General features: G+C 39.6%; 1 protein-coding gene across 3 annotated transcripts in view; it reads right to left on the reverse strand.

The window, feature by feature from the left end:
• GCH1 (GTP cyclohydrolase 1) overlaps positions 1-27,292 on the reverse strand; it is a 61,994-nt gene that overhangs the window by 21,359 nt on the left and 13,343 nt on the right. For all 3 annotated transcript variants that reach the window (XM_002690949.7, XM_015473212.3, XM_059890872.1), the window contains exon 2: positions 4,777-4,886. In XM_002690949.7, the coding sequence (XP_002690995.1) occupies positions 4,777-4,886 (110 nt within the window). The remainder of the gene's footprint in view (positions 1-4,776; positions 4,887-27,292) is intronic.

Consider the following 27,292-nt stretch of genomic DNA (forward strand, 5'->3'; position numbering starts at 1 on the left):
GGATTCTCCAGGCAAGAGTACTGGAGTGGGTTGCCATTTCCTTCTCCAGGGGATCTTCCCGACCCAGGGATCGAACCTGGGTCTCCCGCATTGCAGGCAGACACTTTAACCTCTGAGCCAACAAGGAAGCCCATAGCTTCCCTGGAAAAACCATAGCTTTGACTAAACAGGACCTTTGTTGGCAAAGTAATGTCTCTGCTTTTTAATATGCTGTCTAGGTTGGTCATAGCTTTTCTTCCAAGGAGCAAGTGTCTTTTAATTTCATGGCTGCAATCACCATCCACAGCGATTTTGAAACCCCCCAAAATAAAGTCTGCCACTGTTTCCCCATATATTTGCCATGAAGTGATGGAACCAGATGCCATGATCTTAGTTTTCTGAATGTTGAGTTTTAAGCCAACTTTTTCACTCTCCTCTTTCACTTTCATCAAGAGGCTCTTTAGTTCTTCTTTGCTTTCTTCCATAAGGGTGGTGTCATCTGTATATCTGAGGTTATTGATATTTCTCCCGGCAATCTTGATTTCAGCTTGTTCTTCATCCAGCCCAGCATTTCTCATGATGTACTCTGCATATAAGTTAAATAAGCAGGGTGACAATATACAGCCTTGACGTACTCCTTTTCCTTTTAGGAACCAGTCTGTTGTTCCATGTCCAGTTCTAACTGTTGCTTCCTGACCTACATACAGATTTTCTCAAAAGGCAGGTCAAGTGGTCTGATATTCCCATCTCTTTCAGAATTTTCCAGAGTTTGTTGTGGTCCACACAATCAAAGGCTTTGGCATAGTCAAAAAAGCAGAAGTAGATGCTTTTCTGGAACTCTCTTGCTTTTTGGATGATCCAACAGATGTTGGCAGTTTGATCTCTGGTTCCCCTGCCTTTTCTAAATCCAGCTTGAACATCTAGAAGTCCACAGTTCACGTACTGTTAAAGCCTGGCTTGGAGAATTTTGAGTATTCCTTTACTAGTGTGTGAGATGAGTGCGATTGTGCAGTAGTTTGAGCATTTATTGGTGTTGCCTTTCTTTGGGATTGGAATGAAAACTGACCTTTTCCAGTCCTGTGGCCACTGCTGTTTTCCAAATTTGTAAACTCTTTGTAAACATCAAAATACCTATTTACATTTTTCACAGAACTGAAACAAGTAACACTAAAATTTATATGGAACCACAAAAGACCCAGAATTGTCAAAACAATCCAAGGGAAAAGAGAAAAGCTGGAGGCATAATTCTCTCAGACTTCAGACAATACTACAAAGCTCCAGTGCACAGAGATCAGTGGACCAGGACAGAAAGCCCCCGAATAAACCCGTGTACTTACTTACAGTCAGTCTATGACAGAGGAGACAAGAATACACAATGCAGAAAAGACGGTCTCTTCAACAAATGGTGTTGGGAAAGTAGGACAGCTACATGGACATTAACGAAATCAGAACATTCCCTCCAACTATAAATAAAAATAAACTCAAAATGGTGTAAAGACCTAAGTATAAGACATGACACACCATAAAACTACTAGAAGAGAACATAGACAAAACATTTTCTGACGTAAGTCATAGCAACATTTTCTTAAATCAGTCTCCCAAAAGAAATAAAAGCAAAGATAAACAAACGGGACCTGATCAAACTTAGAAGCTCTTACACAGCAAAGAAAATCATTGACAAAACAAAAAGACAATCTATGTAATGACTCAAAATATTTGCAAATGATGGGATCAACAAGGGGTTAATACGCAAAATATGCAAACAGTTCATACAACACAATATTGAAAAAAACAATCTAATCAAAGAATGGGCAGAAGACCTAAACAGACATTTCTCCAAAGAAGGCATACAGATGGCCAACAGGCACACCAAAAAAATGCTAATTATTAGAAAAATGCACATCAAAGCCACAACAAACTATCACTTCACATAAATCAGAATGACCATCACCAAGAAGTCTACAAATAATAAATGCTGGACAGGGTGTGGGGAAAAGGGAACCCTCTTACACTGTTGGTGAGAATGCAAATTGGTGTAGCCACAATAGAAAAACAGAATGGAGGTTCCTTTAAAAAAAGAACTAGACACAATGGAGTATTACTCAGCCATTAAAAAGAATACATTTGAATCAGTTCTAATGAGGTGGATGAAACTGGAGCCTATTATACAGAGTGAAGTAAGCCAGAAGGAAAAACATAAATACAGTATACTAACGCATATATATGGAATTTAGAAAGATGGTAACAATAACTCTGTATACGAGACAGCAAAAGAGACATTGATGTATAGAACAGTCTTATGGACTCTGTGGGAGAGGGAGAGGGTGGGAAGATTTGGGAGAATGGCATTGAAACATGTAAAATATCATGTAGGAAACGAGTTGCCAGTCCAGGTTCGATGCACGATGCTGGATGCTTGGGGCTGGTGCACTGGACGGCCCAGAGGGATGGTATGGGGAGGGAGGAGGGAGGAGGGTTCGGGATGGAGAACACATGTATACCTGTGGCGGATTCATTTTGATATTTGGCAAAACTAATACAATTATGTAAAGTTTAAAAATAAAATAAAATTAGAAAAAAAAAAAAAAAAAAGAACTAGAGTTACCATATCATCCAGCAGCCCCATTCCCAGGCATACATCCAGAAAATATACAAACTCTAATTCAAAAAGAATGTTCACAGTAGCATTATTCACATGAACATCACAATATTCACAGCAGCACTATTTATTAATACAATAGCCAAGACATAGAAACAACTCAAGTGCCCATCAAGATACAACTGGTTTATGACGATGTGTTATATGTGTGTGTGTGCCTGTTAGTCGCTCAGTTGTGTCTGAATCTGTGACTCCATGGACTGTAGCCTGCCAGGCTTCTCTGCCTGTCGGATTCTGCAGGCAAGAATATTGGAGTGGGTTTCCATTTTCTTCTGCAGGGGATCTTCCCAACCCAGTGATTGAACCCGGGTCTCCCACATTTCAGGCAGATTCTTTACCGTCTGAGCCCCCAGGGAAGCCCAGTTATATGTGTACAGTGGACTATTACTCAGCCATAAAAAAGAATGAAGTATTGCCATTTGCAGCAACATAGATTGGGCTAGAGAACACTAGGTGAAATAAGTCAGAAAGGGAAAGGCAAATATCATATGGTATCACTTATATGTGGAATCTTAAAAATAATATACAAAACAGAAACAGACTAATAGACATAGAAAACAAACATATGGTTACTAGAGGGAAAGGCAAGAGGAGAGGGATAAATTAGGATACAAACTACTATGCATAAAATAGATAGGGAATGAGTATTTACTGTATAGCACAGAGAAATATATTCAGTATCTTATTGTAACCTATAATGGAGAAGTCTGAAAAATACATATATATAGCTGAACAACTTTACTGTACACCTGAAACTAATATAATATTGTATATCAACTATACTTAAAGTAAAAAAATAGGGAGTTCCCTGGTTGCCTAGTGGTTAGGATTCTGGGTTTTCACTGCCATGGCCCGGGTTCAATCCCTTGTTGGAGATCTGAGATCCTGCAAGCCACATGATGTGGCCAATAAATAAATAAAATGTTTTTTAAAATTAAAAAATAAAAAATTTAAAAAGAAATATGATGCATCTGTACATCAAAAGAATGTTGGTAGCAGTACTGTTTGTGATAGCCAAAAAGAAAAAAAAAAGTCACCACCACCACCAACCCAAAAAATTCAAACACAGAGAGAGAGGAAAAAAAGAAATATCCACCAAAAACAGACAATAAATTATGGTATGTTTGTACAAAGGAATTATATATAGCAATGAAAATAAACAAACTACAATGACAGGCAGTAACATCGATAACTCCTGCAATGTAGAACAAAAGAAGCCAAACACGAAAGAGTACATGCTGCAGACTCCACCTATTTATATACAGTAGTTGAAAAACAAGCAAAACCAATCAGTCTATAATGTTAGAAATACATATACTGTGCTGACAAGATGGGCTGGGGATTAACAAGGGGCACAAGCTGAGCTTTCAAGACATTGATAGTGTTCTAGTTCTTGATCTGTGAGGTAGTAGGGGATTACCCTAATGGGGTGTACATTTTCCTATGTTTCACTTCTACAAAAATGAAAAAAATACTTTAACAAAAAATGTGAGGCAAATGTTAACACATTAAATTTAGGTGATGGGTATATTTATACCACTATTTCATATAAGTCTTCCATTCCAAAATTTAAAAACTAAAAAAAAAAATTATGATATGGGAGGAGGGAAGAGAACAGGACAACTCTTGGTAACCCACATGTTCTCAGAGGGATGTTTAACTACAACATTAACATTATCTAGGTCACAGATTCATTTTTCCTAAAATATTTTAAAAGGGTTGGAAACAAATCCACTAGTACTATAACCTCTGCCACAAGAAATTCTGCAATCACTACAGCTCATGTCATATTATACGAAAGTATAGCTTGGATCAAATATTATTTAGTTAAAATAAAGGGCAAAGGTTTTTCAGAGACTGTTGCAGGTACCTACAAAAATAGATGGTCTTTAATCTCATTATTTTAACCTATTAACATGGTATTTACTGTGAAATGCTTGCCCTGAGGGCCTTCTGCTACTTGTTTCTATTTCGTTCATTTCCAGCCATTAAATTAGTTGGGCTGACAAAGAATAGATGGTCATGTGTATCTGGGATATTAGGAATTACCAGGTGACAATTTAAAATATAATTATCCTAACTTTAAAACTGTCATTGTGCTTTTAAACATTGTTATGAAACAACACAGAAAAACTTACCTTTCCAACAAAAGGAACTAGATGATGTTCACACATGGAAAACATGTCTATGTCCTTCACAATCACCATCTCATCATGGTCTTCATCAAATATAGCATCATTTAGGACATCTGAAATCAGAGGCTTGCTTTAGTAATGTTTCCAATTTTACAGTAAAATAAAGAAAAGAAAAGTTAGCACTCCATAGGTACATATAAATTGACAATCAAGAATGTTAATCCTAACTAAAACAAGAACAGCATGCAAATAAAAACTAGCTATTTTTCTCCCACCAAATTAGCAAAGTCTTTTTCTTTAAATCATAGAAAATCCTTAGGATATGGTACTACATTAAAAATGCAAGATTACCAGTGTATTTGCAGCATAGGAGAGGGAGAGAAAAAGAGGGAGGAAAGGAGATAAATTATGCAAAACAAAAGAATAGGTGTTTCTAGCGATAGAAATAGGCTACTTTCACTTTCTACCTTACATCTTCTTGTACCTAACACTTTGTCTATAACGAACATGTAGAAAACTCTATATGAGAAAAAGTTAAAATAATGAGATAAAAAGTTAAAATAACGAGATTAAACACCATCTTTTTTTCCAGGTAGCTGCGGCAGGCTCTGAAAACCTTTGCCCTTTATTTTGACTAAATAAAGTCTGATCCAACATATCCTTCTGTATAATATGACATTAGCTTTCTGACTTCTGAAGCTATATCCAGATACCCATAAACTTGACCTCTGTTATTACTATCCCAAATAATTTTCTACTCTTACAATATTTTCTAGCTATTGTATGCAAGCATCAGACTCATTCTAAATAGTTGCCTTCCTCCCTTCCTAAGGAAATTAACACTACAGTTTTTATGTGTGTGCCTATTCAGGTTGGCTCTGGGTGATGAACAGTGTCTGGTTTAACCTGTGGACATGGTCACATATAGCCAGGCTTACAACAGACATTTATTTATTTATTTATTTTTATTTTTTAACTTCACAATATTGTATTGGTTTTGCCATATATCAAAATGAATCCACCACAGGTATACATGTGTTCCCCAATCTGAACCCTCCTCCCTCCTCTCTCCCCATACCATCCCTCTGGGTCGTCCCAGTGCACCAGCCCCAAGCATCCAGTATCGTGCATCGAACCTGGACTGGCGACTCGTTTCATATATGATATTATACATGTTTCAATGCCATTCTCCCAAATCATCCCACCCTCTCCCTCTCCCACAGAGTCCAAAAGACTGTTTTATACATCCGTGTCTCTTTTGTTGTCTCATATACAGGGTTATTGTTGCTGCTAAGTCACTTCAGTCGTGTCTGACTCTGTGTGACCCCATAGACGGCAGCCCACCAGGCTACCCCGTCCCTGGGATTCTCCAGGCAAGAACACTGGAGTGGGTTGCCATTTTCTTCTCCAATGCATGAAAGTGAAAAGTGAAAGTGAAGTTGCTCAGTCGTGCCCGACTCTTAGCGACCCCATGGACTGCAGCCTACCAGGCTCCTCCATCCATGGGATTTTCCAGGCAAGAGTACTGGAGTGGGGTGCCATTGCCTCCTCCGAGGGTTATTGTTACTATCTTTCTAAATTCCATATATATGTGTTAGTATACTGTATTGGCGTTTTTCTTTCTGGCTTACTTCACTCTGTATAATTGGCTCCAGTTTCATCCACCTCATTAGAACTGATTCAAATGTATTCTTTTTAATGGCTAATACTCCATTGTGTATATGTACCACAGCTTTCTTATCCATTCATCTGCTGATGGACATCTAGGTTGCTTCCATGTCCTGGCTATTATAAACAGTGCTGCGATGAACATTGGGGTACATGTGTCTCTTTCAATTCTGGTTTCCTCAGTGTGTATGCCCAGCAGTGGGATAGCTGGATCATAAGGCAGTTCTATTTCCAGTTTTTTAAGGAATCTCCACACTGTTCTCCATAGTGGCTGTACTAGTTTGCATTCCCACCAACAGTGTAAGAGGGTTCCCTTTTCTCCACACCCTCTCCAGCATTTATTGCTTATAGACTTTTGGATGGCAGCCATTCTGACTGGCGTGAAATGGTACCTCATAGTGGTTTTGATTTGCATTTCTCTGATAATGAGTGATGTTGAGCATCTTTTCATGTGTTTGTTAGCCATCTGTATGTCTTCTTTGGAGAAATGTCTATTTAGTTCTTTGGCCCATTTTTTGATTGGGTCATTTATTTTTCTGGAATTGAGCTGTAGGAGTTGCTTGTATATTTTTGAGATTAGTTGTTTGTCAGTTGCTTCATTTACTATTATTTTCTCCCATTCTGAAGGCTGTCTTTTCACCTTGCTTATAATTTCCTTTGTACAACACACATTTAGAAACAAAAACTTTACTGTTAAAAACTACACTCATATCTGAACAGCGCGGCAGACTGGATATATTCAAGTCATCTAGCTGCGTGATTTCAGAGATTTGGGGATACCCAATCCACACAGCATGAGACAGACGGGAGAAGATGAATAGAGCTTGTAGCCACTGACTGCTATTTTCCCTCAGAAAGGCAGGCTGCTGAGTGAGTCACAGAGATGTGAAAATGTCCACCCACACAGCCCGACCTTCCGTGGCTCTGTCGCTACTAGAAGAGTCATCATTGATAGTGAGTCATCATTAAACACAGTTGTCATCGCCTGTGTTAGGCTATTCAGAGAGACACCTGACTGTGTCGCAGAGCAGTCATCAGTGTGGTAAACAAAAGTGAACATGTGGGGTTTAGACACACAGATAAACACAACACCCCTGTTGAGAGACGTTGATAAAATCCAGAGAGGAGAAGGTTCAGGGCCATTCTTTTAAGTAAATACTCCTTCTCCAAAAGCAGTTTTCTATTCTGAATATGAGGCCCTAATCTTCAGCTGTGTTTTTGAAAGAAGTTCAAAAATAGATTCTCAGTGCTCCCCAAAGGATCCTGGAGTTCTCCATGATTTCAATGTAATGGTACTGCTACTCACAGCTGACTAAAATCTTGAGTCACACAAGGAATCTTCCTGAAAATAAAAACAAAAAATTTTTTCTTAAAGAACAAAAGAGAACTGTCAAATATAGGAAGTGTTCATTTGTCTTCTCTGGCAAAGAATGAGAGCACACCCTTCTAAGTTCTGACAACAACCATATGGCACGTGTTAAACACTGGCCCTTGAGTTACACTTATGTTAGCACCTGGCTCCATCACTAACTGCTGAATCTTGAGCAAGGCACTCTATGCCTCAATCTTCTCAGCTGTAAAATGGTCATGAAAAAAGCTTCTACTTCATAGGGGTATCCTGAGAATTAAATAAGATAATCCACTTGTGTTTAGAAATATGCAGGTGGGGTCAGTGGTAGATAATTTTATTACTACGACTATAATTATGGTTAAGAGAGTTGCCAAACTATGTTCCCATGCACACTGATATACGTGCGTGTGTGTGTGCCAAGTTGCTTCAGTCGTGTCCAACTCTTTTCAACCCTGTGGACTATAACCTGCCAGGTTCCTCTGTCCATGGGATTCTCCAGGCAAGAATACTGGAGTGGGTTGCCATACCCTCCTCCAGGGGATCTTCCTGATTCAGGGATAGAATCTGCATCTCTTCTGTCTCCTGCATTAGCAGGGGGGTTCTTTGCCACTAGTGCCACCTGGAAAGCCCACACTGATGTACATCACAATTTAAAAAGCAACAATTTGCTTCTAAGGAACAGACTACAGAAAAGGAAAAGCAGTAACTTTACTATGGAGAAACATGGCAGACACTCCTTTAATCGAGTAATTAAGGTTAACTTTACCAGTAATAGGGGGCTTCCCCAGTGGCTCAGATGGTAAAGAATCTGCCTGCAATGCAGGAGAACGGGATTCAATCCCTGGGTTGGGAAGATCCCCTGGAGAAGAAAGGGAATGGCTACCCACTCCAGTATTCTTGCCTGGAGAATCCCATGAACAAAGAAGACTGGTGGGCTACAGTCCATGGGGTCTCAAAGAGTCAGACATAGTTGAGCAACTGACACAATAAACTGCGAGTAATAAGACATTGATATTATGTAGCACCGAACACAAGACCACGAGCAGGGCACATCACCTCTGTAGTGTTCTTCCCCAAAATCTGAAACTGCAGTCTAATCACCAGACAAATTGAAGGACATTCTACAAAATACCTAATGTGCATCCTGTGCTCAGTCGTGTCAGACTCTTTGTAACCCCATGGACTATATCCTGCCAGGCTCCTCTTTCCACGGAATTTTCCAAGCAAGAATACTGGAGTGGGTAACCAACAAAATACCCAGACAAGTACTCTTTTAAAGACAGGCACAGAGGGAATTCCCCGGCAGTCCTCTGAGTAGGACTCTGCACTCCCACTCCTGTGGGCCTGGTCAGGGAACTCTGATTGTACAAACCATGCAGTGCAGCCAAATAAGTAAATGAAAAATAAAAAAGATATGGAAAGATCAAGGAACTGTCCACATTAAAAGAGACTAAAGACACATAATAACTGAAAGCAATAGAAAAACTAAAATTGAAATAAAGCCTGTGGTGTAGTTCACAGTGTTGTGATTGTACCATGGCCATATGAGATGTTACCATTAAATGAAACTGGGGGAGGGGTATGTGGACTCTCTCTGTACTATCTTTTCATTATCCTATAAGTCCAAAAGTATTTCAAAATAAAAAGTTTACAAGAAACTACAAAACAATGTATATCAACTGTAATGTATAAACAGTGGAGCACTATTCAGCAATAAAATGGGATAAAATGATGATTTGTGTACTGTGGTTGAACATCCTAAAAATTATACTAAGTGAAAGAAGTCACATACATACACACAAAAACACTATGTGAGATTCTAGAAAAAGTAAATATAGTGATAGAAAGGAGGTAGATAGTTTATCAGAGACCATAGAGGTGGGAGAGAGGATTGGCTGCAAAAGAATACGAAGACATTTTGTGTTTGGTTGATGAAAACCATCTAAACCTTGGTTGTATCGGTACATATGCAACTGTATGAGTTTGTCAAAATTCAAATTGTACACGTAAAGTTGGTAAATTTTATTGAATACATGTTGCAAATTAATAGAGCTTTCTTTAAAAAAAAACTGTGGTATAGTATGCAACTTTTTGTGTAAAAGTCGAAAGGAGGAGTTACGAACATAAACACATAAACATTTATCTTCAAAGAGAAACACTAGAAAAATAAGCCAAAAAGCAAACAAAATGATTATCCATACAGGACCAAGAGAACAAGGGGAAAAGGATACCATGGAAGTGAGATATCTTTGAATAAAATTTGTTCTATAATTTTGAACTTGAAATCATACAACTGTTTTACATACTCAAAACTAAACCAAAAAGAAGAAAACCAGCGACCTCCTATGTTGTCATGCTTTGTATGCTAATGGAACACTGATACGTTGCCTATATCCCATTTCATTAAAATGGACCCAGACTATAAATTTGACCCAGCCGAGTCATTTTTCTTCAGTAATGAAGTCTCCCTGCTATATGTATTTATGTTTTGCTGCAACATATCTGAAAGCTACCATCTGTAGCAAATAAGAACAAAACACTATCACAGATTGTTTTAATTTCCTGCCTGTTATCAGCAGCAAGGAGGTAACCCTGGAAACAAGGATTTATAGCCTTCTATTTCCTACTGTTGGTCATAACCAACAAAAGAACCAAGCTGCCTCCAAAAGTTAAAGGCCGTCTATAACACCACCACACACAAAATGTATAGAAATATACCTTTCTCATGTCATTAATGACTAAGCAATGACAACAAACAACCCTGCTGGGCAGCCATCCCTCAAGTATTTAGTCCCTTCCTGAAAGCGCACCCTCTGAACCAGGAGTTCTGACTCCTCCAGTGAGCTTGTTAAAACACAAAATCACTGAACCCTGCTCCCAGAGCTTCTGATTTAGAAGGTCTGGGTGAGCCTGAGAATTTACGTTTTTAACAAGTTCCCAGAAGATGCTAATGCATCTGGAACCACACTCAAAGCAGCTGTTTTGAAGTATTCCATGTTCTGTGCTGCTACAGAATCTTTACACCTTCAAATGCTCCTAGTTACACAACATATATCTTAAGGAACACAGACCTGTTTTTGCAGGGGTAGAAGGAAACTCCTAGGGGAAATTCCACACAAAAGGAAAATTATATCTAATGAAATTTCTTTAGCATGAATGGTAATAGTAATTAGCACTATCCTGGATGTTTTGTGATCAGCACCAAAAATTAGAGATCTCTGAGGAAGTAAGAATTGCACAGCCAATGCACTGTCTGGAGGACAGCATTTAAAAATGACAGAAGAAGACCTGGAACACTGAACATGTGCCCGATTTAAGCAACAGGAGAGAGAGAATGGGGTCTGCCTACTGCTTTCAAAATTAAGACAGAAAATGACGAGACCTAATAAGGCATCAGACTTCTGTGCTCTTGGCTGGAATTAAATCAACTCAAGGGGCCAACAAAGATAAGCCCAACTGATTTAGTGTAGAAACAGCTGAATCACTGGCCTGAACCCTCTAACACTAGAGCTGCCTCAACCAGCATACAGGACTTATTGTGTCGTACTTCCTGCACCACTGTTATGCGTGCTTATTTCTCCCAAACTTGGAAGTAAGTACTGCAGCTTAAGGCTTTGGAGTTTCCACACAGTACCTACATGCCATGCGCAGAGCCGGAACTAAACAGAGATCTTCCATTTTATCTAATTAATACGTCAGTCTTTACCCTGTGATTTACTTCCTTAAAATAGAAGAGACTTTAAAGAAACTCATGTGGCTAAGGGAACGTAAGAATTCTTACTGCGGTATTATTGGTAATAACATATATTCGGTATTTAAGTGTGCATCAGAAGAACAATTATACATCTTACTTAGAAAAGCACTAAAACAGACTTCCCTGGCCATCCAGGGGCCAGAATCCCATGCTTCCAATGCAGGGGGCCTAGGTTCAATCTCTGGTCAGGGAACTAGATCCCATATGCTACAACTGAGAGTTCACACACCGCAACCAAGACCTAGCGCAGCCAAATAAAAATAAATTAAAAAAATATCATTAAAACCATCAACTAAGATATCTCCTTCTCTTGAGCAACAGTAACCTTCTACCAAGATGTATGCTTGATTGCATGAACCCCTTTGTCAAAATCACATATGTACTGACCACCCTGCTTACCTCTTCTGAACAGTTTTCAAAGTTCTCTGAGACACTGTCTCTTGGGTTATAATCCTCAGGTTGACTGGAATAAAATTTTCCATTTCTTACTTAGACTGACTTGATTAATTATTCCATCAACCAGAATATAACCATTTAGAAGAAATAAAAACAATACTACCCGTTTGTGGACATACACATAAAATGAAAATATAAATATGGGCATGAGAGTAAGAGAACAAATTCACAACAGTGGTTAACTTTGTGAAGGGCGGGCAACAGGATCAGAAAGAGATAACGATGAGCTTTACATGCATTTTTAAAGCAATTATAGCAAAATATTAAGGTTTGCTAAAATCAGATGAATGCTGGCTAAACAAGTTCTTTATACTTTTTCTTATATATTTGAGATATTTCATTAATAATGAAAAAAGATTCTTTAAACTGAGCTCATACACATGTTGGTGGGGTTTTTTCCCCCCTGAAAAAAGGCAAGCAACTAGAGTAGGATTTCATAGCAAAGACTGTTTGTAATGCTACAAACTCCTTCAGAAACACACTAAATCACACTCTGCAATTAAAAAAAAGGCTTCTGCTCTGAGTGTGGCATTGAAATGTTTGCTTTCTACCTCTTGTCTGAAAAGTTTGTCCTAAGATCAATATTAAAACAAATTAAAAGAGGAAAGAAACCACTATTGGCACTTTCATTTCCATCATGGGACTACACACATGGGACTACTACACCACATACAGCTTTTAGCACTTGACAAGACAAAGCTAACATTTGTGAAAACTGGCCAAAATAAGCATGAACCCAAACACTCCACAGACTGACATAATGACAGAAACTAAGATGACTTTAGACAACCATTCACACCATCTGCTGGAGTAGGTAGAGCTGCTGCACACTTTGATATGCTCCATGAACTTACTTCACAAACTGCAAGTTTGTCAGCAGGAAAGATCCAGTGCAATGCAGAGACAGTAAAAGTCTGGTTATTTTGGAAATTTTCCTTCCTGCCATCCTTCACTTCAGTTTAGTCGCTCAGTCATGTCCGACTCTTTGTGACCCCATGGCCTGCAGCAAGCCAGGCTTCCCTGTCTATCACCAACTCCAAGAGTTTACTCAAACTCATGTCCATCAAGTCGGTGATGCCATCCAACCATCTCATCCTCTGTCGTCCCCTTTTCCTCCTACCTTCAATCTTTCCCAGCATTAGGGTCTTTTCCAATGAGTCAGTTCTTCACATCCAGTGGCCAAAGTATTGGAGCTTCAGCATCAGCGCTTCCAATGAATATTCAGGACTGATTTCCTTTAGGATTGACTGATTTGATCTCCTTGCAGTCCCTAAGGGACTCTTAAGAGTCTTCTCCAACACCACAGTTCAAAAGCATCCATTCTTTGGCGCTCAGCTTTCTTTATGGTCCAACTCTCACATCCATATGTGACCAGTGGAAAAAACCACAGCTTTGACTATATGGACACTTGTCGGTGAAGTAATGTCTCTGCTTTTTAAAATGCTGTCTAGGTTTGTCATCCTTGGCAGAGGTAAATTCTCATATTGCTTCTAAGCAATTAAAATATAGTTAAGACAACATGAATAGACCTTGAGGGCATCATGCTAAGCGAAATAAATCAGACAGAGAAAGACACACAGCATATGATCTCACTTATAAGTGGAATCTAAAAAGGCTGAACTTGGAGAAACAGAGTCTAACGGTGGTTACAAGGGGTTGGGAGGGTGAAGGAGATTGGGAGAGGTTAGTCCTAGAGTACAAACTTCCAGTTAAAGATGAATAAATTCTAGGGATTTAATGCACAGCTTTTTTTATTATAATCAACACATAGGACCAGACAAGGTCAGTTTTCATTCCAGTCCCAAAGAAGGGCAATGCCAAAGAAAGTTCAAACTACCATACAGTTGTGCTCATTTCAAATGCTAGTAAGACTATGCTCAAATTCCTTCAAACATTACATGAACTGAGAACTTCCAGATGTTTAAGCAGGGTTTAGAAAAGGCAGAGGAACCAGAGATCAAATTGCCAACATTTGCTGGATCATAAAGCAAGAGAATTCCAGGAAAACATCTATGCAAAAGCTTTTGACCATGTGGATCACAATAAACTGTGGAAAATTCTTAAAAGAGATGGGAATACCAGACCACCTCACCTGTCTCCTGAGAAACCTGTATGCAGATCAAGAAGTAATAGTTAGAACCTCACATGAAATGAATGACAGGTTCAAAATTGGGAAAGGAATAAGACAAGGCTGTATATTGTCACCCTGTTTAACTTTTATGCAGAGTACATCATGCAAAATGCCGGGCTAGATGAATCACAAGCTAAAATCAAGATAGCCAGGAAAAATACCAACAACCTCAGATATGCAGCTGATACCACCCTTACGACAGAAAGTGAAGAGGAACTACAGAAATTCTTGATGAGGAAGGAAAAGGAAAGTGAAAAAGCTGGCTTAAAACTCAACACTCAAAAACAAACATCATGGCATCTGGTCCATCACTTTCATGGCAAATAGATGGGGGAAAAGTGGAAACAGTGACAGATTTTTTCTTGGGCTCCAAAATTACTTTGGATGGTGAGTGCAGCCATGAAATTAAAAGATGCTTGCTCCTTGGAAGGAAAGCTATGACAATCCTAGACAACACATTAAAAAGAAGAGCCATCGCTTTGCTAACAAAGGTCTGTATAGTCAAAGTTATGGTTTTTCCAGTAGTCATGTATGGATGTGAGAGTTGGACCATAAAGGAGGCTGAGCACCAAAGAATGGATGCTTTTGAACTGTGGTGTTGGAGAAGACTCTTAAGAGTCCCTTAGGGACTGCAAGGAGATCAAATCAGTCAATCCCAAAAGAAATGAATTCTGAATATTCATTGGAAGGCCTGCTGCTGCAGCTGAAGTTTCAATACTTTGACCACCTCATGCATAGAGCTGACTCATTGGAAAAGGCCCTGATGCTGGGAAAGATGGAAGGCAAAAGGAGAAGAGACAGCAGAGGAAGGGATGGTTGGATATAATTACTGACACAATAAACATGAATTTGAGCAAACTCTGAGAGATGGCGAAGGACAAGGAAGCTTGGCATGCTGCAGTTATGGGGTAGCAAAGAGTCAGACAAAAAATCACATATTTGAAAGTTGCTAAGAGAATAGAACTTAAAAGGGTGGTAATTCTATTGTAATATATAAACGTATCAAATCAAAACCCTGTACACCTTAAATTTTTACAATGTTATATGAGAATTGACACTTTTAAACATGGTGTTGGAGAAGACTCTTGAGAGTCCCTTGGACTGCAAGGAGATCAAACCAGTCAGTCCTAAAGGAAATCAGTCCTGAATATTCATTGGAAGGACTGATGCTGAAGCTGAAGCTCCAATACTTTGGCCACCTGATGCAAGAACTGACTCATTGGAAAAGACCCTGAAGCTGGGAAAGACTGAAGGCAGGAGGAGAAGGGGACAACAGAGGATGAGATGGTTAGATGGCATCACCGACTCCATGGATATGAGTTTGAGCAAGCTCTGGGAGTTGGTCAGGGACAGGGAAGCCTGGTGTGCTGCAGTCCATTGGGTCGCACAGAGTCAGAGATGACTGAGTGACTGAACTGAATTGATATCAATTATATCTTAATAAAACTGGGGGTGGCAGGGACGGGGGGAAGATAGCCATGGCTATGGAAATAAATGTTGGATGCCCTCAAAACAGTACCGATATACATGTTTCATTCAGCAAATACAGTAGCAGTGCATTATTCCCATCCTTTCAGCTGGCCTGATCATGAACTCAACATCTATCAGTGAGAGACATGTTTCATATAGAAGTTAAAGACCTTTTTCTTGATTACAACAGTAATGTTCACAATAGTTTATTCATAAGACAATAAAATACTGAAATGAGCAAACGGAAGCACATAAAACCTCTCTACCCACAATTACTGACTGGCTCTTAGGGAACCACATGCACAGTGGTTCAAGAAGTAGTATGGTAAACCAGAAGGAATGAGCTCTCTCTCAGGCTCTGCGAAGACTGTGACCTGGCTGGCAGGGCCCTTACAGGTAAGATGATGGTTTTGAAAAAGGAATTCAACATGACTCCTAGGTTCTGGCTTGCACAGTTCGGGAGTGTTGGAAATCAATGCCAAATTACAATAGAATTACCCTCCCACCCCACTGGTCAGCTTTTGGGACGTGCACAGCAATGGCTAGTGGCTTCCTGTACTGAGGCAGAGAAAAGCATCTGTTTTATTGAGATTGATTCATGGATAAAACTGAAGGTTGCCAATCATATACACTAGTAACTCTCAAAGTTACCTAAGCCAAAGAACTCTCATTCTGGTCACAGTTTACTACTTTGAAAATTTGTAGTAGATGAAAATAAGCTCCTTAAAAGGCTATTTAAGGAAAGAAACATGGTATATTCAAGGAGTCATTAAACACACACACACTTGTCAAATTCAGTTCTTTAATTGGATAATTCTGTATATCTTCCACAATCCAGCTGTGTAAGTGAAAATGGAACTTATAAAATAGATGGCGGTAACAAGGTCTGGTTCGTGGCAGTTCTAAAGAAAGAACACACCAATCTGATAAACTATCCATTTGCTTCAAAGTCTTTAATACATTCATCCTTAGCATTCAGCTTCACTTATGTCATGAGATTCCATACTGACGGATTTTATAGAACCATTCCATTTTATGGAACCACTTGACAGATTTTACAACAAATAAGTACCAGCAGGGTGTACAAGCCTCTATCATTCGTGACAAATGATTAAAAGATGAGATCACCTTTTAGAACAGTGGTTCCCAATCGCTTCTCGGCCTTTTGGCTAAGATCAAGTGCGGAACAGTGGCTCCCAAATGTAGCCAATCATAGGAAACCATGGAAAACATAGTTTCCCAAGCCACCCTGACAAAGTCCAATTCACTGGCTATGGGGTGATCCCAGGATTATGTCTTTTAAAAACCCAAGCAATTCCAGTAATCAGTCAAACCAGGAGCACATGCTTTTAGGGCTGAGAGAGGATGAGGACTGAAAATGGACCTACTACTGGCTCTAATTTGCTGTTCAGCAAGGCCTGAATGGTGGGCAATATAATTTCTCTCCATAAACCCTCACTACAGTCACCACAGCAGAGGGTGACAACTCAGGCAGAACACTGTGAGCTCTGCGCAAGAGGCCTGGCAGAGGGACTGAGGTTGGGGGCAGTGGGGCGGGTGACAAGAGGAGAGAGGAAGGGAAGAAGGTGCAGCTACCTTCAGAGCAGGTGGCAGAAAGAACCACATGGAAAAAGCAGAGGAAGGAGGACCTCACACAAGAAAGTTGTTCCCATCTCCCTGAAAAATACCAGCCATTTAAGAAACCAATTGGCTCCTACAGCTCATTAGAAATCAGTTTTGAGAATAACATGATCAAGTTCTCCTAGGAGTCCTGTACTACTACTTTCCAAGCTGGACACAAACATATCAAACTGTGATATCAAAAACCTTAAGATCTGGGAAATAAGCCTACATGTAAAAATATTCAGAGAAAGACCATAGCTAAACTACAAAAGTAATAGTTTCCATAAGGGGAAAATAATGGACCAGGAGAGGAAATACAGTTAAACTAAAGATACAGATTTGAGCCAGGCCTTAAAGATGGATAGAGGAAAGAGGGGGTTTTCTAGAGGGGGTGAGGAAAGGAGGTGCTATATGAAATGAAATAGGGAGGTGGGAAACAATAAAAAGAAAGGTGCACTGCCTGAAAGAGTCCTGCACTCAGCAGAAACTAGGTTCCCTTCGTTTAGAGCATTTTTCTTTCAAGTGAAAATTTACATTTAGTTCATGGCCTCTTTCAAGTCCTGCCACACTCTGCATTGGTCAAAAGTTATCATCCCCACTGACAGATGAGGACACTGATGCTCTATTTGGAAACACTAAGTGCCTGCTGAAGAAGAGCCAACTGTTAGTTCAAGAGCTGGAGTTTGACCCCTGTCCTCTGACTTCCAGATGAGAGCCTGATCACCAGCCACCTGAACCTGGAGAGACCAGACCAAATCGGGAGTTGCTGCACCTATGAGGTGATGAAATCCAAAGTCAATGACATCAAAGGAAATGTTGTCATTGTTTTTCAGTCTCCCAGTTGTGTCCGACTCTTTGAGAGCCTGCAGACTGCAGCATTCCAGGCTTCCTTCTCCTTCATTATCTCCCGGAGTTTGCTCAAACTCATGTGCATTGAGTTGATGATACCATTCAACCATCTAATCCTCTATTACCCTCTTCTCCTTTTGCCTTCAGTCTTTCCCAGCTCTAGGGTCCTTTCCAATGAGCTGGCTTTTCACATCAGGTGGCCAAAGTACTGGAGCTTCAGCTTCCACATCAGCCCTTCCAATGAATATTCAGGGTTAATTTCCTTTAGGATTGACTGATTTGATCTCCTTGCTGACCAAGGGACCCTCAAGAGTCTTCTCCAGCACCATAATTTGAAAGCATCAATTCTTCAGTGCTCAGCCTTTTTTATGGTTCAACTCTCACATCCATACATGGAAAAACTAGGACGTGAAGAGAGCAAATCTAACTTTTTTTAAAGAAAGATAAAAGTAGTTATAAATATGGAGGCTGAAGGAGAGGAGAGGGTCAAGCTAACTGCCAGCCCAGGAGAGCGGCCTGATACCAACTGGCTGCTGGAGCCCAGCGCTGTTGCACCTCAATGGCAAAATTCTGTCTTACCAACTGTTTATTTGGTTTATATGCAGGAAAATTCAGTAATGTAATGCTATTTTGACCTTTACTTTTTGAAATCAAACTGGAAGTTTCAGGGGAAAGGAGAATCCCATTAAATCTTCAAACTAATAAAAAGGCTTTTTTTAAAAAGGAAATTCTCCATGGCAGTTTATCCTAGGAAACCAGTAAAAGACTATTTTTCAAACCAATTAGAGTCTTACAATCTTCAAGATCCAAATATTGTATCTCTTCTAATTGTGATATTACATGAAGAAAACAGTGCTCCTGCTGAAAATGTTTTCCCTGAATTTAATTAAGTCTTTAGACCTAAGTTCCAGTTTCCAGGAATATGAGAGCTAGAGAAACAAGTTGAATGAAAACAAGAAGAAAAGAATCACACAAATCTCAAAGGTAGAATATCTTACGGGAGAGCTGACAATCTCTGATAAATTAGGGGGAGGAGGGTAGTAGAACTTTAGATTAAAACCTAACGATCAAATGCAAATGTATGGATACTGAGTGGGTCATAGTTTGAAACAAATCATGAGTGAAAGACATTTGAGATAACTGGAAAATCTGAATGTAGATTAGGTACTAAATGATATGAAGAAATTAATAGTTTTACTAGTTGTTGTTTCGTCACTAAGTCATGTCTGACTCTTTGAGACCCCATGAACTGTATAGCCTGTCAGGTTTCTCTACCCATGGGATTTTTCAGGCAAGAATACTGGAGTGGATTGCCATTTCCTCCTCCAGGGGATCTTCCCAACCCAGGGATCCAACCCATATCTCCTGAATTTGCAGGCAGATTCTTAACACTGAGCCACCTGGAAAGCCCTAGTTTTACTAAGGATAGTATAAATGGTTAAGAAGAAAAACACCTTTGAGTGTGACACTCCACCTCAAAACACACACCTCTAATTTGCTCTCAGAAAGGAAGAGGCCATACCAATGTGACAAAATGTTAATTTTGAATCTAGGTAGTAAGTATATAGTTGTCCCTTATACAATTTTATCTACTTTTATATTTGGAAGTTTTACATAATAAAAATTAAATGTAAAATAAAACACGATGATTCTAACAGAATATCAGTTTTCTTGGTATTACAGTTTAACCAACATTTCCTCTTCTAAATGATATGAAGATTTACAATAGACTAAAACCTCAAGTGCTAGTTTGACTAGCAACTGTTTATTCTCCTTGAAGAAGTGTCTACAAGACTCCTGAGGGGAAAGTCTTTAAATAAAGGCTTTGTACAATCAGAGGGACTAAGGTTAGAAGACCACCAACCCTAAAGAACACATCAGTGAAGAAACTTTAAAAAAAAATCTGCGTCACAAGAAAAATAAGAGAGTCCTGTTACCATAGAAACTATCTGGGTGGCTTGAATGTTTCAAAGGAACACAGCACCTCAAGCAACAAAGAAAGCCTGCGGTCCTTGCTAGGACCTCACCTGTCAACTGCTGGAAGTCAACAGAGTGAGCAAAGAGCCCATGCTGACAAGTGTGCCCATAGTCCAGAGACAATTCAACTCTAATCTATCTGCCACTTCCTGCAGACCAGATCCATGAAAGTCCTGAAAGTGATTTGAGTAGGGTCCCAAAGTAGTTAGTGTGGATGCCCTGACTATCCAGACTAGTTGTTCTTCCCATTATGCCAGGATGATTCTTTGCTAACACACTAAAATGGCTTGAGAAGCACCAAATGGACCCTTATTATTATATCAGTGAGCATTTATAACATGTAAATATGAAGTTAAAATACTTGTCTTTCTTATAAACTACTTCACTTGTAAGGAGCCACCCTCAAAAAGGTTCAGTTTATTGTGAAGGGGGTATAAAAAGAAAGAGACACATAGTAAAATGAAACAAACAAAGAAACCCAGCATGGCCTAAGTTTGGCCTCCACTGAGGCAAAGCTTAAAGGTGCTAACAGCTGGTGGCTGTCAGCTCACTGCACCTTACCCTCCCGGCTGAAAGGCAAATTGTGTTTGATGGGCAACCAGAGTGGCACGCCTCCACAGTTCCCTGTGCGTTGACTGAAGCACTTCTGTACTGAAGGGGTGGTGAATTAGAGAGGTGTGACCCACAGCAGCTCTGCCTTAAAGTGGTCTGGCGTTCCCCCACAGCCTTGCCAGGTTCACAGCCTCTCAGGTGAACTCCAGCACCCAGCACCTTCATCACTTCTCACGGACATCTTACCACAAGTGCATAAAGTATACAGCCGGTATAACTGTATTTTAAGCTATTTTAGTGACAAATTCCTTGTTTGGGATGTTTGTCAATGGCCTCTTGAACTGGGCCCTGATTCCTACTTGGAATAAAAACTAAGACAGGTACATAAAACAAATCATGCCTCACAGCGACAGCCACGAATTTCACTGAAACAGCATCTGGACATACGATCTCAAAAAAATTCAGCAGAGAACTCAGCAACTGCCAATTTCTTCCTCTAAACCTGGATGCTTTTTCTCAGAACTCCAGAGAAGTGAAAGATGTTGACTGGGCTGGGGAGAAGGGAGCCGGGGGAGAGACTCTTAATGTTTAGCAACCAAACCCACCCCCCAAAAAAAGAGGAAAAATTAGAGGAAGAGAGCAGACATAATGACCAAATACTGCAGGACAAGCCTCGTGGAGGACGTATGCCTAAGTCTCCAGCTCCAGTGTGAGAAGGAGAAAGAGTGGTTTTTCAAACCAGGCTATGCACTAAACTAAAACGCTCAATTGCCCTCCTGAGGAGAGGGTGATGGAAGATAATTTTTAAACGCAGGCAAGAGGCTGGAACACAATAAAACCTCACAGCTGTGGTGAGGAAAGACAGGAGGAAATGAGTCAAGTGTTTTCAGAAAGCAGAGATGTATTCCATGTCTGTAAGATCCATGTCTATAAGATCATGTCTGTAAGATGGGAGCAGACATCTAGAAAGCAAAACAGCCAGTAAAGACGTCACTGGACTTCAGGTGAGAGATGACTAAGAGTCAGACCAAGGCAAGGTAACAGAGTCTACAGATACTCACGAAATACAAAAGTCAGAACATGGGGCACAAGTAACCAAGGCAATTAATGAGAAGGAAGAATCACGAGATGAAATGAACAACCTTTACAGCATTTATAAATCTGTAAATGTGTTCAGGTAAAGCTGTCCATTAGAAGCGCTGACTTGCCAGAATGGACTTTAAAATCATCAGGGAAAGGAGCCAGCCCTTTCCAGGCTGATCTTTAAAAAGTTTAAAATAAACCTAACTGCTTTGAAAGCTTCATTTAATTCTGTGATACAGATAACTACAAATGTAAGTTGTGAAAAAAATATTCTTCTTATTCCAGAATACCTAAGAGCATAATCTTGACAATCATGGACTATTTCTGTTTAAAAAAGATAAAAAGAACTTCCTTCTAAGTTCAGCTCAAAATCCACCTCCTCTATAGTCAGCTGTGGTTTCAAGTTTCTCTGCCCTAAGAAGCCACCTTCCTTGTGACCACACAGAATCCCACTTGCTCCTCTCAGCAGGAACTCACTGTCTGGTCCCTGCTAAGACAGATCACAGGCCCCTTACGGGCCAGGCCAAGGCCAACCAGTTTTCCTTCCCCTTTAAGAGTTAGCACAGGGTCATTCACAGACCTAGTGTTTGACAAATAAATACGAACACAGTCAAAGTATCTTCAATTCTAAAGATTTCTTTAAATAAGTAAATCAAAATGTAATACAAATTTAAGAACATACAACATTCTACAGAATGAGTTACTGGTTAAAACAAGGACCAAATGGGTCTTTTCTAATTTTAAAATGATGTTCTTAACACGGATGAACCTTGAAGACATTATGCTAAGTGAAATAAGCCAGCCACAAAGGACAAAATGGTATGATTCCACTCATAGGTGGTCCCTGGAGTACTCAAAGGCACACAGAAAGTAAAACAGAGGTTACCAAGGGCTGGAAGGAAAGGGGATGAGGGAGTTATGGGCTAACAAGTAAGATTTCAGTTTGGGACAAAGAAAATTTTCTGGAAAGAGACTGCGGTGATGGTTGCACAACAGATGACTGTACTTAATGCCAATGAACTATACACGTAAAATGGTTAAAATGGTAAACTTTATGTTGTGTTATACCACAAAAAAAAAGCAAACAAATTTTTAAAAAAAGAACATACAACATTCAACTATATGCAACATCAGCACAGTTGCAGATATGCTGTAGGAAACACAACTGGGTGAGCTGGTACAGATGCAACATAACTTTGCTATACTGTTTTGCCTAATTATCCAAACAGGAGACAAGATAAATTTGTATCTCTGCAATTTACATACCATTGTAATTAAACAAAAAATTCCTTTAAATAACAGGAAAGATTAAGAATTTATAACTTCATTTAACAAAAAGTACAAGCCCTAAAAACAGATATTTAAAACAGAACTAAAAAGTTTCTAAACAGTAAAACCATTAAAACAGACTCACAAGATACATGTATAACTGAATCTTTGCTGTATACCTGAAACTAACACAACACTGTTAACCAACTATACTCCAATATAAAATAAATATAAAATAAAAAGCTAAAAAAAAAGATTCACATTGATAAAGTAAAATGATCACAACCTAATTAAATGTGCTTTAGACAAAATATACAAAATTTTCGTTTTTTAAATATCTCCCACAGAAGATTAAGTGGAGAAGTTTGTTAGTTATTAATCCACGTTAGAACTGAGTGTAATTTAGCTAAATTTTTGCAATTATTCACAAATTCCCCTGATTAAAAATTTCATGAACTATCTTAAAGTCAGGATGTTAAATGATGCCTCAAAATGAAAACTCCTTGGCTTTCTCTTTGCTAGAATTCAGTACGAAAAGCAGAGTCCCTATGGGTTACGCTTCTCACATCTTAAATGGACCTTCATATTAAAACGTAACACAGTCACTTAAAACCTGAGTGGGCATGACGTTGCCTGGAACGTGAGCACGGTCCACACACACACCTGGATGCTGCTGCACTGCCCTCTCGCAAGACACCTGAACCAGACGCCCCTCAGTTTCCACCTCCTTATAATGAGGACAGTCTCCAAGTTGACGGGAGGATCATATGAGCTCACGTGCACACAACCAGGCTCACTTCCCAGGGTGTGGGTGCCCACCCTCTTTTCTTCAACCCCTAAGGCGTTCATTTACCAGCATCCAGCATGCTGATGCCTCAATACACACCAAGGGGAAGCTCACAAGATCCTACCCGTCCGGGAAAAATACCTCAAAAAAATGTCTTGTTTTCTGTAATTTGTCACATTACTCTCTAAAGTCCTACAATCTGACATCTAAGCACATTAAGCTATTGAAATTACGAACACTGAAATAAAATCTCAGTACTCATTGATAACACAGACAGAATGTCTACAGCACTTCATAGACACTGGGCACTTTATGTGTACTAACTTACTTAATCCCCCAGTAACCTTATAAGATAAGCGAGTACTATCAAATGCCTGTTTTACAGATGAGGCAATCAGGCACAGCTGCTCAGTAACAGGGTTTGATGCCAGGCAATCTGGCTCAAGTTCTTTGTCTCCGGACCTTTTCCTTCTGTTCTGGGTTCCTTTTTAAACCATTTCCTGCCCACTCCTACACTCCTGGATCTCCTGCCCCTCACTCCTCCCTTTAGGGCTGTCCCTGCTGGTTCTTCTCTCACTCTTCTTAGTGTCAGCATGCTGAAGGAGCTCAGGCACTCTCCTAGCTGCAACTGTCAGCCTGATACTCACAAATTTGAATTTCTAGCCTTAAACCATTATGTTATCTCTTGGCCTGTTTAAGTCACTTTCTTCTCTGCCCAAACACAAATTCTAACCATCCTCATTTCAACGTCTATTCCTGTTGCTTTTAGTGCATGACGAGATATCCCAGAGTTTACTGGTGAACAACTATTTTATTATGTCCTGGGATTCTGTGGGTCAGGACTTCAGACAAGGCACAGAGGAGATGACTGACCTCTCTCTGCTCCACAACATCTGGGGCTTGGCAGGGACGACTATTTGGCTGGGGACTAGAATCACCTGGAGGAGTCTTTACTCGAATGTCTAGGGTTTGGTGCTAGCTGGTGGGTGGGACCTCAGCTAAAGCCATCAGCTGGAACACCCAGACGTGGCCTCTCCTTGAGGCAGAGATCCTCACAGCACAGCAGCCTCAGAGTAGCTGGACTTTTACATGGTGGCTCAGGGCTCCAGAGTCTCCCATATTCTTAAAACACTTTCCAACTAATCCAAGCCCACAGTTCCTCTTCACCATAAAAGAAGGAATATACTAAGCATCAAGTGTTTTTCACATACCTTCTTAATTCTTTTAAGATCCCAAGCAAAGCAAGTATTATCATCCTTCACAAAAAGAGAAAGATGAAATTTAAGTTTAGAGACATGCCAATAATTATACAGATAGTTAAGGGACAAAGTCACATTCAAACTCAGAATCATGATGAAGATCAAGCTTGCAAATATACACATCTAAATATTTTTTCTCTAATTCCAGGGTAAAGGTTTTCCATAACCAGATTTTTCTTATCAGCTAACCATTAAAAAGTTGTATTTCTTTTGCTCCTAGACTTGAAACAAATTTGTCACGACGTTTTTAATTTATCTATTTAGAAATACATGCACATACTTCAAAAATCGAAAACTGAAAATATAGTGAAAAGTCAAGCATGTCATCTGCCATCTGCCCAGTTCATATCCCTGATTAACATGTAACCACTTGTGCATCCTCCAATTCTTAATGCAATATAAACATTTTATTGTCACCCACACACCCCCCCCCCACACGTTTCCCCTACAAAACATAACTCGTCTGCATCATTTCACTATTCTAGGGGGTCAGTAGGGTGCTTCCTTTTTCATGGATGCAGTGACTAACCTTGAGCATAAGGCATTTTGTGTATGCAATTCCCAGAAAGAGGATTTTCAAATATGATAGATGCATTCGTATTTAACAGTTGTTGCCAAATTATCATAAGGATAGTTACACTCTCAATGGTAATATCTGTTTCCCTGTAATTTCAATAATGTAATGAATATCAAGTTTCTAGGCTCTGGCCAAACAAGGAAAAAATATATCTTTGAGTGGTCTTTGTGTATATCTTTCAATGAAGGTGAGGTCAAGCAACTTTCTATGTATTTAAAAGCTATTTGTATCCCTTTCCTGTGAATTGTCTGCCCTCAGGTCTAGCCAACTCTTCACTGTGTTTTTGGCCTTTCTCTCACATTAACTTCTAGCATCTCTTTTTATATTAGCACGGTTATTCTGTTGTCTACAATATGAACTGCAAATATTTCTTCCCAGTTTGTCATTTGACTTCATTTCTGTTAGTATTTGATATGTGAAAATTCTTGGTTTTTATATAAAGTAACTGTTTTCTTTTATGGCTTCTAGATTGAGTCATAATTAAGCAGATCTCCAGTGCAGAATTAAAGAAATATATATAAGAAAAATTAACAACTTTATATCTCTTTAAGCTTTATTTAAAATATTTCTAAATTTACTGAATGGTTGCAAAGATGGCCTAGAGTTTCCATATATTTTCTTTATAAAAGAACTCCAGTTAATAAATTCAGAAATTAAAGAACTAAATACCCCTATTTTTCAACTTCTAAAAAATACTGGATCTAGGCAGTCACCAAGGACTACTAAAATCAGTAACTGAAAGGCTGGTGAGAAACTCTTAAATGGATAATTGGGCTGATAACACCCAGAGCCTATCCATTTTAACATCACAGAATGATAGACAACCAGATATTTAGCTGCTTACCAGTGGAAAAATACGCCACCAACCACGAAGCATTCTTGACTAAATTTAAGAGTCAGTGTGGTGAGATGGAGGCAGGGAATTGTTGTTGTTGCTCAGTTGCCAAGTCATGTCCGACTCTTTGGGACCCATGGACTGCAGCACGCCAGGCTTCACTGTTCTTCACCATCTCCCAGAGTTTGCCCAAGTTCACATCCATTGAATCAGTGATGCCATCCAACTATCTCATCCTCTGCTACCCTCTTCTCCTTTGGCCTTCAATCTTTCCCAGCATCAGGGTCTTTTCCAATGAGTCAATTCTTCGCATCAGGCAGTCAAAGTATTGGAGCTTCAGCTTCAGCATCAGTCCTTCCAATGAGTATTCAGGGTTGAGTTCCTTTAAGATTGACTGGTTTAATCTCCTTGCTGTGAAAGGGACTCCCAAGAATCTTCTCCAGTACCACAATCCAAAAGTGTCAATTCTTCAGCACTCTGCCTTCTTTATGGTCCAGCTCTCACATTCATACATGACTACAGCAAAGACCATAGCTTTGACTATACAGATCTTTGTCACCAAAGTAATGTCTTTGCTTTTTAATACACATTATCTTCTAATTTCATGGCTGCAGTCACCATCAGTAGTGATTTTAGAGCCCAATAAGAGGAAATCTATCACTGCTTCCACCTTTTCCCCTTCTATTTGCCATGAAGTGATGGGACCAGAAACAGTTAGAAGCAACAGTTAGAACTGGACATGGAATAACAGACTGGTTCCAAATAGGAAAAGGAGTTCGTCAAGGCTGTATACTGTCACCCTGCTTATTTAACTTATATGCACAGTACATCATGAGAAACGCTGGGCTGGAGGAAGCACAAGCTGGAATCAAGATTGC

This window comes from Bos taurus, chromosome 10, assembly GCF_002263795.3.
Source record: "Bos taurus isolate L1 Dominette 01449 registration number 42190680 breed Hereford chromosome 10, ARS-UCD2.0, whole genome shotgun sequence".
Taxonomy (NCBI): Eukaryota; Metazoa; Chordata; class Mammalia; order Artiodactyla; family Bovidae; genus Bos; species Bos taurus.